Here is an 18,522-nt window from a genome sequence, read left to right as displayed (position 1 = left end):
AAAATGAAACTGAATCCCCTCCTCTCGCCATGCACAAAAGTTAACCCAAAATGGATCAAGGAGCTTGATATCAAATCAGAGACTCTGCGTCTGATAGAAGAAAAAGTTGGCTCCAATCAACATATTGTGGGGTCGGGCTCCAAATTCCTTANCTATTCCCTGAAGACCTTAAAAGAGCGTACTACAGGGATACTGCCACATTGATGTTTATAGCAGCACAATTCACAATAGCTAGACTGTGGAACCAACCCAGATGCCCTTCAATAGATGAATGGATAAAAAAATGTGGCATTTATACACAATGGAGTATTACACAGCACTAAAAAATGACAAAATCATGGAATTTGCAGGGAAATGGATGGCACTAGAGCAGATCATGCTAATTGAAGCTAGCCAATCCCTAAAAAACAAATGCCAAATGTCTTCTTTGATATAATGAGAGCAACTCAGAACAGAGCAGGGAGGAAGAGCAGGAGGAAAAGATTAACATTAAACAGAGACATGAGGTGGGAGGGAAAGGGAGAGAAAAGGGAAATTGCATGGAAATGGAAGGAGACCCTCATTGTTATACAAAATTACATATAAGAGGTTGTGAGGGGAATGGGAAAATAAACAAGGAGAGAAATGAATTACAGTAGATGGGGTAGAGAGAGAAGATGGGAGGGGAGGGGAGGGGGGATAGTAGAGGATAGGAAAGGTAGCAGGATACAACAGTTACTAATATGGCATTATGTAAAAACGTGGATGTGTAACCAATGTGATTCTGCAATCTGTATTTGGGGTAAAAATGGGAGTTCAAAACCCACTTGAATCTAATGTATGAAAGATGATATGTCAAGAGCTTTGTAATGTTTTGAACAACCAATAAAAAAAAGGAAAAAAAAAGAAAAATTACATATTTGTGTTATAATTGCTGGAACAACTACTAAAAGCATTTTGGAAAGAGATATAGTCAAAAAGTCAGTAGATAAATTAACGTGGAATATTAAAAATTACTCAAGTAACCCAAAAGAAGGTAAGAAAGAAAAAATAGAAGAAAAATAAAAGAAAGGGTGAAAGAAAAAACACACAGTAAAATACAAACTTAAATTCAACCATAATTACCTTAATTGAAAATGATCCAACCATATTGATAAAAGATAAAGATGATCAAAGTAAATTAAAAAACAAGAACTATATTCAGTCTCTAAAAATTCCACTTTAAATACAAAAAAAAGGACTGGACTTATAAGAAAAGAAACCTATAGCCCAATATTCCTTATGAATACAGATATAAAGTTCCTCAATAAAATACTAGTAAACCAGGAAGGAAAGGTAAAATACTGAGGAATGATATTGACCAAATTATATTGTTATATTGTATGCATGTACAAATAGGTAACAACAAATCCCACCATTATGTCAACCATAATGCACCAATAAAACTATGGAAAATAAAATAAAATACTAGTAAACTATATGGAGCAGCACACTAAAAGTATTATGTACCATGACCAAGTGAAATGTATCCCAGGAATGTAAGGGCAGTTCAATATATTAAATTAGTTAAAGTAATATGTCATAGTAATAGAATGAAGAGGAGAAAAGCCATGATCACCTGAATGGATGCAAGAAAGAACTTGAAAGAAAATCAGCATTGTTTCAGAATAAAAACACTCATCAAACAAGGAATAGAAGGGACGTCCTCAACCCCATAAAAAGCATCCAAGAGAAACCTACAGTTAACATCATATTGGATAACAAACTAAGTGTTCCACCTAAGATCAGGAATAAGAAGGGGATGTTTGCTGTCATCACTTCTATATAGCATTGTACTAGAAACTCTAGCCCAGGCAATTAGACAAGAAAAAAAACATTCAAATTCACACACACGCAAACACACACAACTATTGTGTACTAAACAAGTTGCATGATACAAAAATCATACAAAAGTCAGTTGTATTTTTGCCCCTTAAATACTATGAACAATCTGAAAAGGAAATTAAAAAGACAAAACCACTTACAATAGCATTAAAAAAAAGTGCTTAGGGACATAATTTAATTTAGGAGATGGAAAAACTTTTATATGCTAAAAACAATAAAATTTGTCTTTAGAAATTAAAGGAGACCTAAATAAATGGAAAGACATCCCATGTTCATCACTGCAAGACTTAATGCTGCTAAGATGGCATAAAGACTCAATAAAATTCCCGCTAAAATTCCAACTGCCTTTTTGGCAGCAATGTACCTTAAAGTTGGAGGAATTTCAAAATTACTATAAAATCTAAACCAATCAAAATTGTGTGATTTTTAGTATAAGGACAGATATATTCCATTCCTATAATGGAATAGAGTCAAGAATCCAGAAATAAACTCATATGATCCATGATTTTTAAAAAGATTACCAAAACTCTTCTATGAGGAAAGAATGTTACTTTCAATAAATTGTGATGAGACAACTGGATAACCATATATAAAGAACAAAGTCACCACATACCTTATGAAAATTATAAGCAGTAAAATTATAAAACTCTTAGAAGAAAACATTAGGGTAGGTTTTCATGATCTTGGATTTGGCAATGTAATCTTGGGTATGACACCAAAAGCAAAAGCAAGAAAAAAAAAAAAGAAAAATCAGACTTCATCAAAATTAAAAACTTTTTTGCGTTAAAGATACTATTTTAAAAGGTGAAAAGATAACCCACAGAAAAAGAAAAAATATTTGCCAACCATTTATATGATAAGGATCTACAATTCAGAATATATTAAAGAACTCTTAAAAACTCAGTGGCAAAAAGACAATTCAAAGCATCATATGGAACTCCACAAATAGGTACAAATTTGTTTTCCTATATGTTACAAATGAATTTAAATTTAACAAGATAACCCAACTAAAAATGGGCAAAGGACCTGAATAGACATTTCTTCAAAGAATATAAAGAAATAGCCAGGAAGCACATGAAAAGATATTCAATGTCATTAGTCATTAGGGAAATGCAAAGCAAAACCACAATGAGCTACTGCTTCGTACCTTCTAGAATGTACAAAAAAAAAAAAAAACACAAACAAAAAACTCCAAATTAAATCAATACAACAAGAAAAATAAGAAGTGTTAGCAAAGATATGGGGAAACTGGAACCCTTAATGTTTGTTGGTGGAATCAAAGTAAATGGTGCAGCCACTGTGGAAAATGGCTCCTTAAAATGTTGAACAGAATTGCCATATGACCCAGCTTTCTCACTCTGGGTGTTTACCCAAAAGAACTGTAAACAGTTGCTCAGACAAAAATATACGCATGAATTCTCCTAGGACTATTGCTTACAATAGCTAGAAAATGGAATAAACCTCAAAGTCCATCAAAACAAATGGATAAACAAAATGCTTTAGATGCATACAATGGAAAATTATTAACCCATATAAAGGTCTTAATTGCTGACACCAACACTAACAGGTATGAACCTTGAAAACATTGCTAAGTGGGAAACTGTGGGGAGTCACATTGAGGTACACCTCCTTCCAGTCCTGATGCACCATTGGGATCTGAAAGATCACTGTAGTCTGGACTCGGTCTTTTCCCCTGCTCGAATAGCAAGGCCAGTCTTCTGAGTAGGCATACCCCTGGGGTTGAGTTACACTCACCTATTCCTTTGTGATCCTACCCCTTTGCCCTGTTTGGGATAGAATGTTCCATGGAAGCTCCCTTTGTATGTCCACTTCTCTTGCTCTGCTTTTGGGTGGGGTCATCCTAGATGTCAGTCAACCTGCTGACAGCAGACATCATGAAGCTAGACTCAACCCCCTGAAACCTGACCCCTTGCCTCATTGAATGGCTTCTCCCCAATAAAAGGGTTCAGTAAGTGAGCTCTCTGGGGTCAGAGGAGCCATCACAGAACCCAAAGAAAAAGGTATCTCTGTCTCTTGTGTGATTATTTCATGCAGGCAAGTTCACCTGGAGTGACCCTGAGTGTTTTAGTTGTGGAATGCGACAGGGAACCTACCCACAAAAGGAAGCATACTCTATGATTCTATTTACATGAAATATCTGAACCGAGCAAAGGCACAGGGATAGAAAGCCGGCTTGCATCAGAAGAATGGAGAGAGTGAGTGCATAATGGGTCTCTTTTTTTTTCTTTCAGGTGACCAAAATGTTCTGGAATTAGTGGTTATGATTGTATAATATTGTGAAAGCTATCAGACTGCTTGCATTAAAATGATGAAATTTATGTTATGTAAGTTATCTCAATAAAAAAAATTAAAAGGATGGAAAAAATATACAGCACATACACACTAATCAAAAGAAAGTTGAGGCATTCAAAACCACTAGTTTAAAAAGAAAGCATCTGTTATCAGTACAGCTTGTTATAGACACAACAGTGAATCAGTATAGGAAATTCAGAAACTGACCCATACACATGTACCAATCAACTTCATATAGAATGCAAAGCAACTCAAGACAGAGTCTCTTCAACAAATGATACAGAAACAAGGGGCAGCCTGTTTTAAAAAATAAACTTCGACCTATTAACAACTTGAAAATTAACTCAAGAGCAGATCATACATCTAACTATACAATGAAAACTATAAAACATTTAGAAGAATATATCTATGAGCTTGGGTTAGGAAAAATATTTTTAGAGACAACACCCAAGATCCATAAAAGCAAATTTTTTATATATTTGACCTTATCAAAATTAAAAACTTTTGTTCCATAAAAGAGACTGAAAGGACAAGCTGCAGACTAGAAATGATATTTTAAAATTACATAATCAATTAAGGATTTGTGTTTGGAATGCCTAGAGAACTCTTAATAATAAGTAAACAACAGCTCAGTATAAAAATTTTTTACAAAAGATTTGAACAGATACTTCACCAAAAAAGGTATACAGATGCCAAATAAACACACAAAATGATGCTCAGAATCACTAGTCAATAGTAAATGCAAATTAAATCTTAATCAGATACCACTACACAACTATCAGAATGGCAGAAATAAAAAATATAGCAGGGCTGGGAATAGTGGTAGTGTGTGTGTGTGCATGAGGCCCTGTGTTCAATCCCTAGCCCTGAAAAAAAAAATACTGACAATACATACAAGTGCTAGCACAGATACAGAACAACTAGAAAGCTCCTCTACTGTGTTGGAAATGAAAAATGGAACAGCCATTCTAACAACAGTTGGGCAACTTCTCAAGTTAGAGATATATTAATATGTGACCTAGAAAACCTACTCCTGGAGAAATAAAAACTTATATTCACACAAAAGCTTATCAGAGCATTATTCACAATTGCCATAAACTAGAAACAACGGAAACACTCCTCAACTGGTAAGTAGATAAAAGGTGGTACTGCCCACACAGTGGCTGCTCTGCACTGACAGCCAGGAGTATGGATGGATATGTGCGTCACCATGGATGGGACATTAGGCTGGGTGGAAGAAACCAGTCTCAAGGGGTTACATACTGCATGATCCCATTTATATGACATTCTGCGAAAGGTAAAATAATCGAGGCAGAGAATGGAAGGTGGTATCAGAGTTAGTGGCATGGGGTGGGAGTTGATAAAAAGGGACAGTGAAGGGAGTTTTGTGTGTGACAGAATTGTTCTGTGTTCTGATGTCAGACATCTATGACTCTATGCATTTTTGAAAACTTGCTGGAATCTTATACCTCTCAAGAGTGAATTTTGCTGTATGCAAATGAAAAAGTAAATTAAAAAATACGTGAACAGCACTACCCTTCCTCAGATGTGGAAGTAGAGACTATATAATAAGTCACTATAAATATACAGTTCTTTTCAGGAAACTCGTTTAAATTTAATCAAATCCTTTAAATTGTTTGCCACTATTAGTCTTGATTTTTGAAAGATTAGGAAACTTCTGTTGATAGGAAGAGAAATGTTTAGTAGACTTACTGAGACAAAAATAAGACTTGTCACCTAACTGCCTGAATGTTGTAATCTGACTTTTTTTCTGCTGGTCACAAGTCACCCAGATGAGGCCAGAGGTTATGCTCTCCCATGTGTATTTTCTATCAGGCCCCACATAATGGTCAACAGGGCACCAAAACCCAGAGCTCACAGAGCCAGGGAAAGATCACCCCATTCAAACCTTACCACACCGATGCTTTCAAACGAAAAAATGGCTGTTCCAAAGAAGAGAGGGTAGGTCTTCCAACTCGCCACCAGTGGCAGCCGGCTGGGGTCTGGAATTTCCTGTAGGAGAGAAATGCAATGAGGTGGTTACGCTCAAGGCACATCTGAGCACTTTAAGAGAGAGAGGTACTCTGAGAGGAGACCTGAATTTTAAAACATTGAATGTCAGGAAGTTTAGAAAACTTCAAAAAGAATCAGGGCATGATCAAAACTGATTTTAATATTGCGCAATACAAGACAGCCAGAGGACAGAAACACAGAGGTGTCATTCAAGTCCTGAAGATTGTCAAAGGATCTCATGGAGTTTGGTTCATCAGAAACCTCCCAGAGAAAATCTGACACATCACAGATTAGTGCCAACCTAAAGTTCTCAAGAACACCTTTGAATAGACAGTGGTCAAAGGTGTTGGATATTACTGTTTCTATAGTTACAGAATATTCACAGGACCTCCAACTATTAGTTAAATATGAGCAATAAATTACAGGGTAGGAGAGTATTTAGAGTAAATGTTTTATATATCCTGTGACCCAAAATATGGAAATAACAGAACAATTTTCATAATTGGACAATTTTGGGGACTGGAAATGTGGTTCCGTGGTTAAGCACCTTTGAGTTTAATCCTTGGTACCAAAAACAAACAAACAAACAAAAATGAACAATCATGGGAATTGTCCAAAGGTAAATCAGAAGTGGTTATCTCATTAGAAAATTTAATTTTTTAGACTTTATCAATAACTCCTAAGGAATATGAGACTGATGTGTAGTCATTCTACAATATTTGAGTAATTTATTATTTTTACTAAATTCTATAGACAATATCATTTTTATTTTCTCTTACAGCTTCCCAGAAAAACCATCTGAAAATTACTGGTTCTGCCAAAGGATTTCTGGGACTTAAATTTCAATGTAGTGTTTTCAACTATAAAAAACAAATAGGATAGGAAGTAAGGAAATTGATGGGAAAAATCAATATCCATAATTCAACAAGTGTCAAAGACAGTCATTAACATCATAATAGATTTGCTTATTTTTTAGACACTTTTATAGCTCTGTGACTAAATATTAAACTTTTTTCTCCAGTGTTCCCTAGGGAGTAATTTTAGGTGCCTGGAATTTTAGCCCAGAGGCTATAAAACTATGGTAGAAGCACCTGTTTTTCATCTGCCTTTTGCTACCCAATCATAGGAATGGTCTGTAGTTTAATAATCAAGATGTTTTCCTTACAAAGCAAGTATAATTTTTTTTTTAAAGCCAGAAGTTGACATAAAAACAGTTGTTCAGAGAAACATGAATGAGAAGATTTGGGATAGCACAGAGTCATGGTTGTGGAAAAAATGTTACAACAAGGGGGGTCCCAGGTTGAAGAGTGAGAAACACACTTACCCCACCCCCGGGGTAGGCCCTAGATCTCCAGAGCTTAGTCTGTCATTGATACAAAGGCCCTAAATCACAGGCATTGGCACGTGGCACACACTAACCTGGGCAATGTACTGGGCAATGATAATCAAGCTGGCCAGCATGCTAATGTTGGCCAACATGGAGAAGATGGTCAGGATCCGGAGGTTCCTGATGAAGACCAGCAGCACCAGGACAGGCAGGAAGGAAAGCATGTAGAGTCGCGAATCCATGGTGGGCATCGGGATCACTGTCTCGTTGTTATAACAGTTGTTGGTTGTGCTGTTAACAGCTTCCACTACCTGAGGAAGGAATGGGGAAAAGAGGAGAAAATAAATCTTTGGATCACACCATTAGTTCAGTGCTTTGACCACAATAAAACTCCCTCACAAAGATTTGGAGTGTCTCCGTGAGTTGGGTTGAATTTAAAGCTTCTAATTCTAAATTCTCTGTATCATACTTCCTTCAAGGAGGCTATACAAGTAACTTAAAAAATTTTTAATAACAAATAACTGGATTTATAGAGGTATTTCTTGGCTCTTGGCAACCCAGCACCCATTCCTCCTGTTATCAACTTATTTGTGGTGAGTTCTCTCCTGCCGTTGAAGGCAGCCTTTGAGGACCATAAATCACAGTTGCATGGTAGAGCTAGGGGACTGGCCTTTGACTCAAGCTAGGGCGTTCAGATTCTCTCCCAGGAATCCAAAGCTAAATCTTAATCCAGTTATCTAAGAACAGAATGGGTAAAAATTAACTCTGATAGTGAATCCCTGTGGAGACTGCTTATTAGTTCTGCTATCTACTCTCTCCTAGCTGCTCTGATTTCTGTTCTTTTCTTAGATCTGTGTTTTAACCTTCTCTGTCATTTTGTAAATTAGCTAATATCCTTCCACTAAACTAATTTCTGCTGAAATTTCCCCAGAATCTCTTTTTGGCTTATAACCAAAAAGACTCATCACTTACTATTTTTTTAACTAACCCATAAACTTACTGTCTCCTAATTGGACCAATACTTACAATTGGACTAATATTGGAGACTGAACCCAGGGGTACTCTACCATTGAGCTATATCCTCAGCCCTTTTTTAAATTTTTTATTTTGAGATAGGGTCTCACTAAGTTGCTGAGGCGGTCTTGAAATTGTGATCCTTCTGCCTCAGCCTCCTGAATCACTGGGATTACAGGCGTGTGCCAACACACCCAGCCAACACTAGCATTTTGAATGTGAGAACTCTTCCTTGTGTGGATGAACTATTAATTGTAGAACATTTAACATTCCTGAACCCCACCTAATGAAAGCTATTATTATCCTCCAACCATTGTAACAAACAAGAAACACATCCCCCACAGTTTATGTGTGTAGTATATATACCTTCCTAGTAAAGTCAGGGATTAGAATTAGGTTTAGAATTAACATGACCTATGTGAAGCAAACAATACAATACAATTGTGCAAACAGTATAATTCACTGTGGAACCCTTAGAAATCAGAGTTAAACAAGAAAAAAAAATTAAGTTCAGTACTCACGGAGAGTCATGATAACACCTTGCAATACATTCCTCTATATGTTTTATAGGAAATCTCATAAATTATTTGTGTGATACACATCTTTTTATTTTATAAGATGTCAATCACAATAAACTCTTGGAGATTCTCACTGCACTGAAGTACACACTGTGGATTCATAAATGTGAATCATTAAATCTTGTTTGTTTGCTTTTAAAAAATGATTCCTCACTACAGTAGGAAAAACACCTGGAAGATTAACCTGGCATTTAAGGCCCTTTATTAACGGGTCAACCTTCAAGACTCTTCCTCTCCCATACTGACACTTTCTTTTAAAAACAATTTTACTGCTTCTTCTGAGCAAGTCCCCTATATCCTGCCTCTAGGTTTTTACTCATCCCTTCTCCCACCTTGGCTGTCCCCACTTGTGCTCCCTGCTGCCCTTGAATGCTCAGCTCTGATGCACCCCCATGGAGCTAGCCTTCCCTGATCCTATGATCCCTGCATACAGCTCACAATGAAGCTTCTTGACCTCAGGATATTGTTAGTAGTATGCTGACCTGGCACTAAAATATCATACTGACATTTGTTTTATATTTTAGAACATACCCCACTTTGCCTGTAAATTTGAGACAGTTCTTGCCTTCCTAATAAAGCAGCTGATTAATAAATGCAGATAATAAAAGTCTGCAGAAATCATATTACTTTCTGAAAAGCCATCTGGAAATGTGTTTTAGGAGATTTCAAAACAACTCTTAGACTAATAATATATATATATATTTTTTTTCGGTACTGGGGATTGAACCCAGGACCTTGTACATGTTAGGCAAGCACTCTACCACTGAGCTACATCCTCAGCCCTTTCTATTTTATTATAAGGCAGGGTGTCACTAAGTTGCTCAGGATGGCCTTGAACATGAGATCCCCCTTCCTTAGCATCCTGAGTAGCTGAGATTATAGGAGTGTGCCACCATGCTCAGTTCCACAACTATAATGAAATAAACTAGATAATTAACTTTTATTATAGTGATGGAAAGGTTTATTTTCCCACACAGTTTTGGAGGTTCCAGTCCATAGTAAATTAGCCCCGTTGCTTGGGCCTATAGCAAGACAAATCACTGGAGCACATGGCAGAGAAACAATCACAGTGTTTACTCTGATAAGGTCAAGGGAAGAAATAAATGATGGAAATCATGTAAAAATTCCAGCAATGTATCTAATGCTTAATAAAAGCTAACTAAATGCTTACTGTTTTTTTTCTCTCTTCTAACTTTTTCATATTTCTAAGTTTCTGGTGTTACTACAATAAATAAGAAAAAGAGCTCTAAAGAACAGGGTTTTTTTTTAAGTGCATTGATTAACTTATGTTACCTACACTATTTTGCTCCATTTGTTGCAAGATAACATCTGGGTTAGATCAGAAGGACTTCTTGGGAAAAATAACCATTAACCATAGATCAAGTAGCTAACAGTATATAAAGATGTCCCAAGCAAGATCAGGTACCCCACCAGACATGATCCAAATCAACTTGAGAAGCGTTTCAGTATGATTAAACTCCAAGGTAGAAGAATTGACAAATTCCAAGGGTTTTTCCAGCTCAGCATCTTAGAAACTAACCTTGAGGACAGGTCCAAGGTATGGGGCAAAGGGTATTGTGGCAAAGGTCATCACACAGAAATCTGCAGATTTGTGAACCGGGGGAGGTCAGGTTCTTGGATAATACCTAGATTCACTTCCTGTGTTGTATTGATAAGACACTAGGACTCAGAGGAACGCATTTGTTAAACAACTAGCAGAAAAGCCTCCTCTTCCACATCTCTCCTCTTCCACCTTCCCTAGAAGTTTGTACCTGTTTTAAATTCTCAGCCAGAAACACGATGTACACGCAGCAGAAGCCCAGCTGGGTGATAATGAGGAAGAAGCTCACTATATGCCTAGAAGAGAGGAGAGGAGACAGGGGCTTGTTATCATAAAACTTTGCAGTTCCATTTCTTGCCATTCTGTCCCCTGTCCCCAGGGGTTGGTGGTCCTATAACAGCACCCTCCGTCCTTCTACCACAATCAACAACGAGGCAGTAAAAAGTGATGTAACAATAGTTCTTTGTGAAAAGTGGTTTTCTAATACCCTCACACTCTCAGCACAGGGAGCAGTAAAATTCTTCCTGGTTAACAGCCTCTCCACTCTGCCACCCTAGTCAGGCTCTGCGACATTCCTCACCCCACTGTTACTATTGATGTGGGACAACAGTAAACACAATGTTTTTTATTAGCTACCATTAACATTTAACATATTTTTTTCCTACCATGGGCCAGACTCAATGGAAGGTACCAAAGATGTGCAGAAAAACAACATAGGGTCCCTTCCTCGAGTGGTACATAGGCTAAAGGGTGCTATAGACACAAGGTAATATCATAATACAAGACTAAGGACCATGGTAAAAAGGACACTTTATCCAAACTATGGGCAGCCAGAAAACCTTCTTAGGAAAAAAAACAATATATGAGCAAGAGTCCCTTAGGAAGGTGGAAAAAAAGAGAGAGAGGGGGAAAAGAAGGAAAGAAGAAAGAGAACAGCAACCGGAAGTAGAGGGAGATGAGGAGGGAGAGGTAGAGCAGGAGGAAGACAGGAAATGAGGAGAGGGCATTTCAGTAGGGGGAGCAGGCAGGTTCACTAGCTTCCTTGTGCAAAGGGCCCTGAAGGGCAGGATTTTTTTTTTTATGGGTGGAGAGACTGGGTAGGAAATTCTTTCATATGTGGAGGTGAAAGAAGGCAGCAGCCTGAACAAAGACATGTCCACTAGCATTAGAGAATTAGAGCATTTGAAAAGATACCAGGAAAGCAGAGCTTCTAGAACTTGGTGATCACCAACTTCTGGGGATGAGGGAGAAAATGACATTACAGTGCTCTGCAGACTTTTGACTTGGATGGCAAAATGAATGCGGAAACTCAGAACAAGTTTTAGGATAAAGGGAAGAAACTTTTAATGACACATTCGGTATCTGAATTGTTGCGCTTGAGGTTCTGGAACTGTTCAGTTGTAGATAACGGATAAGACCTTAGGGAGGTAGACCCATGTCAGAAAGTTCACAGGGTGAGAAGAGGAGAAGGCACACGTCTGCAAACAAAGATGAAGGAATAGATTTAGTCCCAAGTACCAGAGGACAAAGGGTGTCGACTCATGTGTGTCACTCCTGAGAGCTAAAAGGTGGACTTATAGAGAAGAGTTAGCTCAACAAGGATCCTTAGCGCCTTGGTCTTTTTCTCTCTCTTCATTTTATATCCTCTCCCTAAGAGACCTCTTCTGCCCCCAGCTTCATGGCTGATGACGTTAATTTTGTCTCTCCTGCGTGAAGATCAGATCAGAGCTGTACAGACCCATTGAACAGTTCTACCTGACTGTCTCTCAGGCATCTCAAACCCAGCTTGTCCAAAATAGAAGTCATCAGAAATCTCCCTTCTCTCTCAATCCCAGGAGGCGATTCATGACCAACTTTCTTCATCACCATTGCCACCAGCTTGGTGCAGCCACATTGCCACTCGTTGGGACTTTATCAACAGCCTCTTTGGGAGTCTGTCTACTCTTGTTCCCTTTGACCTGCCTTCCTCACAGAAGCCAGACGGTACTTCAAACAGTGCAAATATGACCACTTCCCTGGTTCAGCCCCTTTGCCTTTACAAAAAGAGCAAAACTGCAAAAGGGTCTGAAATGTGCAACTTGATTGAGCACCTTGCTCCTTCTTCTGTTTGACCTCCCTGATTCTCTCACCTCAAGCTACCTGGTCTTTTTGGACCTTAAAACTGCTGCCTACACCCTCCTGCTTCTGAGTTTTCACACCTGCTCTTCCTTCTTCCTGGAAGGTCGTCAGGCCTCTGCCTACTTCCCCTGAGAAATTCCTTATGTTTCAGGACTGCCTTCATCAGGACTCCACTCAACTGTTCCAGCCTAGGAAGCCCCCCACCTGATCTACACACACATCCTTATTTGTTAGCTACTAGCTAGTACTTCTTTCCATTATCATATTTATCCCAGTAGATAGGCTCTCTAGTCTCTGCCTTTTCCACTGGACTCTGAGTTCTGCAGGGAAAAGCCTTCTTGTTTGCCTTGTTCCTCATGGTATTTCTTTCCAGGGTCCACGAAGTAGGAACAACAGGATAATATGTAGCTTAATAAAAGAGCGAATAATATTAGACTTTCATAAAAAAGGAATGAGTACCCTATCACTGGAGGTATGTAAGGAGTGAGATCTGGGATCTGATCAATGAACTCTTTCCCTGTGACATTCTGTCCCACATGAATCACCTTTCCAGGGAAGAAGGTACCCCTAAGAGCAGCATCTTCTCCTCCAATATCCTACACTACAGAAGACCAAGCAAAAGCAAGATACCTCCCCCAGTGGGCGTGAGTTTGGAGCCAGATGCTGGGGCTGGCTTCTAGTCCATGCATCACGGTATCCCCATAGTCCATAAAGGGCTTGTTGAGCCTGAGGAGAGAACACAAGCACGGTTGCAAGAGATGGTTTAACCTAAGATCACATACTCACCAATCAGGAGATGTGGAACAAGACAGAACTCATCAAAAGGGTAGAGAGAATACTGGGGTGGGGATCTAAGTTCTATACTTTGACACCTGGCAGTAATTCTGTGGTGGCTTGTTTTCCTTTCCTGTCAAATAAGGCTGTTACTATATAGCAAGCATAATAATAAAGACTTTGTGTGGGTATGGTAGTTTCCATGCCCATGTATTCCACTGGATCCTCATGACAATTCTCCAAGGCAAGGTTAGGCAAGGATTGTTTATATCCAGTTTGCAGGTGAGCCAACCACATAAACACAATGGCCTGAGATCATCTAACTGACTCTATGGCAGAATCTCATTCAGGTCCCTGCCCCTAAATGCTCCTTTTTTTTTTTTTTTGGCCACATTGGGAAAAAAAATTAAGAAGTAAACTCTTACTTCTTATGTGTAGGATGTTTCTGGGATGCTGTTTTTCTCACCTGTGACAGAAGCGCCGGGCACACCTGACCAAGATGTGCATACAGTGGCAGGCAATGAAGCCCATCACCAGTAAACTGAGCGGACCCATCTGGAGGAAGGGGCGACAAAGAGCAGAGCAAGAGAGAGAATTTATGAAGGACACTGTGAGCAGCAATTGGGGACTTTAAGAACCACGAAGAACTTCCTAGCAAACTGGTTTGCAAGGCTTTTTAGCATTAACAGCCGTTCTTTCAAATACAGTCTCAAGTGGTCGCCCAATAAAGTTCATAAAGCCTTTCCACTGGGATATTGCAGGAAGTAGGGAAACCAGAATCATGACCACATGTCCCCTTGATGGCCTCTGAGGCATCTCCAAGGAGACCTAGACTCCACAGAGCACAGCTGAAAAACCAGTCCATAGTTCAACCTGTATGTTCTACAAGGGAGGAAACTGAGGCCCAGGGAGTAGACACATGACTTGCCAAGGACACTAAAGTCTGTGGCAGTGCCAGAGCTCAGGCCTGAACTAGGCATCTGGATGATAAGTCTGTACCAAGCCACCTCCCAGAAGGCTGCTCACCTGAGGCTGTTGTTAATGCTGAGTGCCTCTCTCCTCCCATCCTACTACCTGGCCACGTGGTCCCACCCGTGGCTTTCTCTCTTACCAGGATGCCAGCATTCTTCACAGCCAGGGGTAGTCCCAGGATCCCTGTGCCCATGTTGCCTTTCAACACATGAACCAAGGTCTGGAACCCTCTAAAGGAGAGGAAGGAGATGTGAGGATGTGTATGGAGGGGAGGAAGCCAGCAGTCACTCCCTGACTGCATGCCAACTGACACCTGAGTTAAGCTGGGCTGGTGGCCTCCGGGCCGTCTCTCAGGTCATGGATCCTTGCCTGGCATGTCTGAGTCTCCTGTAAGGTAACCACCTACCTCAGTTTTTCCACAACTGTCTCAATTTTAGCAGCTCACGGTATGCCATTACAACACATGCTATAAGAGACACTATGAGAAGTACTTTATCTGTATTTATCTCATTTAATCATCTTGTCAAGACTATAAAATAGGTACTGCTATTATCTTTTTCTTTTTTTAATACTCATTTTTTAGTTTTCGGTGGACACAACATCTTTATTTTATTTTTATGTGGTGCTGAGGATCGAACCCAGCGCCCTGCGCATGCCAGGAGAGTGCATTACCGCTGGAGCCACATCCCCAGCCCTGCTATTATCTTTAGTTTGCAGAGGGGGAAACTGAGGCAGAGACTTTTAAAAAATGTCTTGTCCAAGGATATATTGAGGAGCTAGTGTTAAAACCCAAGACTACCTCAGAGTCCCTGTTCTTTACTCTCACTTTTGCTGAGCGGCCTCCCAGACAGAAGGTCAGACAGAGGGTAAAGAAGTGACAGCCTGAGAGCCATTTCCTCTCTGAGGAACTGAAGCCATAAACTAGTGGTAGAGATAGGACTGAACTCCAAGAAAAGAGAAAAAGGCAGGAAGGAAAAAGAAATCATGGTGACGTCTCAATAAATATGTCAAATGACTTGGGTCATTTGGGGATTGATCTCCGGAGTGTTTTTCTTTTTTTTTTTTCTCTCTGCCCAGGGCATTAAGGCTGGAAAATGTCATGCCCCCAACTCCCCTAAAAACAAAAACAAAACAGCAAAAAACTCCCACTCTTTAAGACAGAGATCTAAAGGTCGGTCCAGAGGACAAGGTCTGAACCAGCAGGGAAAAAAATTCTAGGCAGGTGCCCTCTCTCCTGAAGAATCACGTAACAAACCTACTGCTACACCTCTTTACACTGGACCTGGTGAAATCAGGATGAGTACCGGGTTATATCGATAACCTTAGGAACCTTGGAAATTCCCCAGAAAAGCCTTCCAGCCAGGAGAAGCCCTTAAAAGCAGCAGAGGGATTCTGGAAGGAACCTGGTCTCTGGAATTGGACAAACCAGGGATTAAAACTCAAGGCCACCACTTAACCTGCTACATCATCTTGAGCAACCTGTTCAACTTTGCTAAGCTTCTGCAAATGTTAGGAGTAATGGTATTTTGAAAGAAGTTCCCCAAACACCCCTGTCTCTATGTTAAACTCCTAAATCCTTTAGCTTCCCAAGAATCTGCCCTTGATTTGTCAAGGGTTAGTGAGAACAATTGAAGGAGAAAGGGGGTGGAGAGTCTCCGCGTGCCTTTCCCTCTCCCTGTGGGTGTCCACATCGCTGACTGAGCACTATTCCCTGTGGCCCCCAGTGATGGGCTTGTTTTGCAACCAGGAAAGGGTCAACAGGTCACTTAGGAAATTTCTAACTAAAGGACTTAGGAAATCAGAATTTAGCTTTCAGCCATTCGGCCAACTTACAAACAGTGCAAAGCCCTATACTGGGAGCCCAAACTCGAGCCCTGGGTTCTATCCTTGACTCCTTTGATGACCTTGGACCACCATCATAGTCACAGAAGCTAGCAAGCTTTTAGGACCCTGCACTTGGGGGCTTTAGGCTCATGTCATCTGTGTGGCAGGTACAGACTATCATTTCACAGACGAGAGACGGGGCAGAGAAGTTCTGTCACTTGCTCAAGCTGGGAAGCAGCAAAGTGGGACTTCAAACCCAAGGGGCCAGCCCATAAGTGTCACGCTTACCCAGCCTGTTATATCTCTTCTCTCCGAGCCAAAAGGTCCCCTCTGGCTCTCACTTGCTTTATTCTTTTGATTCTTTTTCCCCATATTTTTATTGGTATATTATAATTATGCATAGTAGTGGGATTTGTGTTACATATTCAAACACGCACGCAATATAGCAATATAATTCGGTCAATATTGTTATCTAGTATTTCCCCTATGCTTCCCTTCCTGCCTCCTCCTGGTCCCCTTCCTCTGTCCTTTGATTCTTAAGTCGCTAAAACTGCCACCAGAGTTCAGGACACAGAGTCAGTTGGTTCCCCCAGGGCCCTTGATTGAGAAATATCCCTGCTCTGCAGTGGTAACCCCAGGGCCTGAACATTTATCCTTAGGATCACTAATACCAAGCAACCCCCAGGACCGGCTCCAAAATAACTGAACCACACCAGCGCTAGTCATAGTGTCCATTCCTGAACTGCCCTGCAGGGTAGCTGTGGAGAGAGGCTTTTTCTCTCCATTATAGTAACTTCTTCCTCTCTGTTGCACACCCCCATCCTCCTCATTCATAGTTTCCAGGGACATCGTCCTTCAATTCAGACTGCCACCTGTTCACCCCAGCTTTGCATGTAAAAAACCTAGAATGAACTCTGACTGTCCATCCACTGCTCCCCCTAGGACCCCAATGGTGTCCAGACTTTTTTCTTAAAGCACAGGAGCTCTCCACCACCTACCCCTGCACTTCCCTAAGTGAACTCTCGCTAGACTGATTTGTTGTGGGGTCAGGTGTGAAAAGGGGGGGGGGGCGGCTGGAACCCCGTAGCATGGCTTCCCTCTGTGTCAAGTTCTGAAAGCCTGTGAATATTGCCCCCCACCCTGTCTCCTCACCCCTAGGGAAGAAAGGAGCATCTGCCACACATGTTGAGTTTGGTGTCCTCCCCGCAATTCCCAGTGGAAGAAGAGGCCAGGCTTACCACAGGAAGGAAGCAATGCTTAGTTCTCGGTGGGGCCATTATGGTTTTAAGCTCAGGTTTCACCTTCTCTCCTCCAAGAAGTTAGTGATCTTGCCTCCCTCATTAACCAAAAACTGACAGTAAAACCAGCCCCTATCCTAATGACTTAATGACTTACTTCATGGGTGGCCTGGGCTACCTGGGCCTTCATTCCCCATGAATATCCCTAAGGGCTTTTCTGACTCCACTCCTTCCCCTTTAAGCTCTCATCTGACAAAGCCTCTAACAGTCTTGGTTCTCCCATCTGCACAATGGGTTGAAGGTCAGACACACCCACCTCCAGGTTTTTAACCAATGTTCAAGCTTCCAGGCTGAACAGCAGAAATGGGGCTGACAAAAAACAGCACTCACGTTATGCCCTTGGTCTTGTCCAAATCCGTGGATTCTGAAGAGTTTACATCCAAGAAACCGGAGTCCTTGTTCTGCAGGTTCTTGGTACTTTGGGGAGATGACCTAAGGTCCAAATTGAGGGAAACAGCTCCCTGGAGGTCCCTGACATTCTTTGCCACAGCCATGACTGCTTCAGAAAGGGGGAGCTCAGGGTGATAAGGAGGTTTACGTTGGAAGGAATCAAATGGGAAGGTGTCTGGTGCAGGTGCAAGACCCTGCTCAGTGGCTGTGCCTTGGCGCGCTCTGCTGAGCTGGAGCGAGGCCCCGCCCCCCATCCCCAGAGAGCGGTGCCTCCTCCTCCCGCCTGAAGAAGCCGGTGGAGGAGGAGCCACGCCTCCGAGGAGTAAGAAAGGAGGGATTGGAAAGGGAGTAGGGTCAGGATCGCTTGTTGGTGTTACCCCATAACTGTAATGGGAACAAGCACTACAGTGATTTCCAAAACCTGCGCTTAACTAGGTATTAAACACTTTACCAAGGGAGAGACACCCTTAGCTATTT

At 40.8% G+C, this 18,522-nt stretch overlaps 1 protein-coding gene across 2 annotated transcripts in view; it reads right to left on the bottom strand.

The window, feature by feature from the left end:
- LOC107148099 (proton-coupled amino acid transporter 2) overlaps positions 1-18,281 on the bottom strand; it is a 36,105-nt gene extending 17,824 nt beyond the window's left edge. Inside the window, exons 1-7 of one of the 2 annotated variants that reach the window (XM_015492708.2) lie at positions 17,986-18,281; positions 14,673-14,763; positions 14,028-14,116; positions 13,418-13,513; positions 10,881-10,965; positions 7,609-7,827; positions 6,091-6,189 (exon numbers count right to left, since the gene is read on the bottom strand). In XM_015492708.2, coding sequence (XP_015348194.1) covers positions 6,091-6,189; positions 7,609-7,827; positions 10,881-10,965; positions 13,418-13,513; positions 14,028-14,116; positions 14,673-14,763; positions 17,986-18,149 — 843 coding nt within the window. In that variant the 5' untranslated portion in view covers positions 18,150-18,281. Of the gene's footprint in view, positions 1-6,090; positions 6,190-7,608; positions 7,828-10,880; positions 10,966-13,417; positions 13,514-14,027; positions 14,117-14,672; positions 14,764-17,595; positions 17,615-17,985 lie in introns of those variants that run through there. The other variant, XM_048783056.1, reaches the window with a different exon arrangement.
- Between the last annotated feature and the right edge of the window lie 241 nt (positions 18,282-18,522).

Source organism: Marmota marmota, unplaced genomic scaffold (genome assembly GCF_001458135.2).
Source record: "Marmota marmota marmota unplaced genomic scaffold, marMar, whole genome shotgun sequence".
Taxonomy (NCBI): domain Eukaryota; kingdom Metazoa; phylum Chordata; class Mammalia; order Rodentia; family Sciuridae; genus Marmota; species Marmota marmota.
The sequence above is the reverse complement of the archived record's forward strand: the minus strand, read 5'-3'. Positions and strand labels throughout refer to the sequence as shown.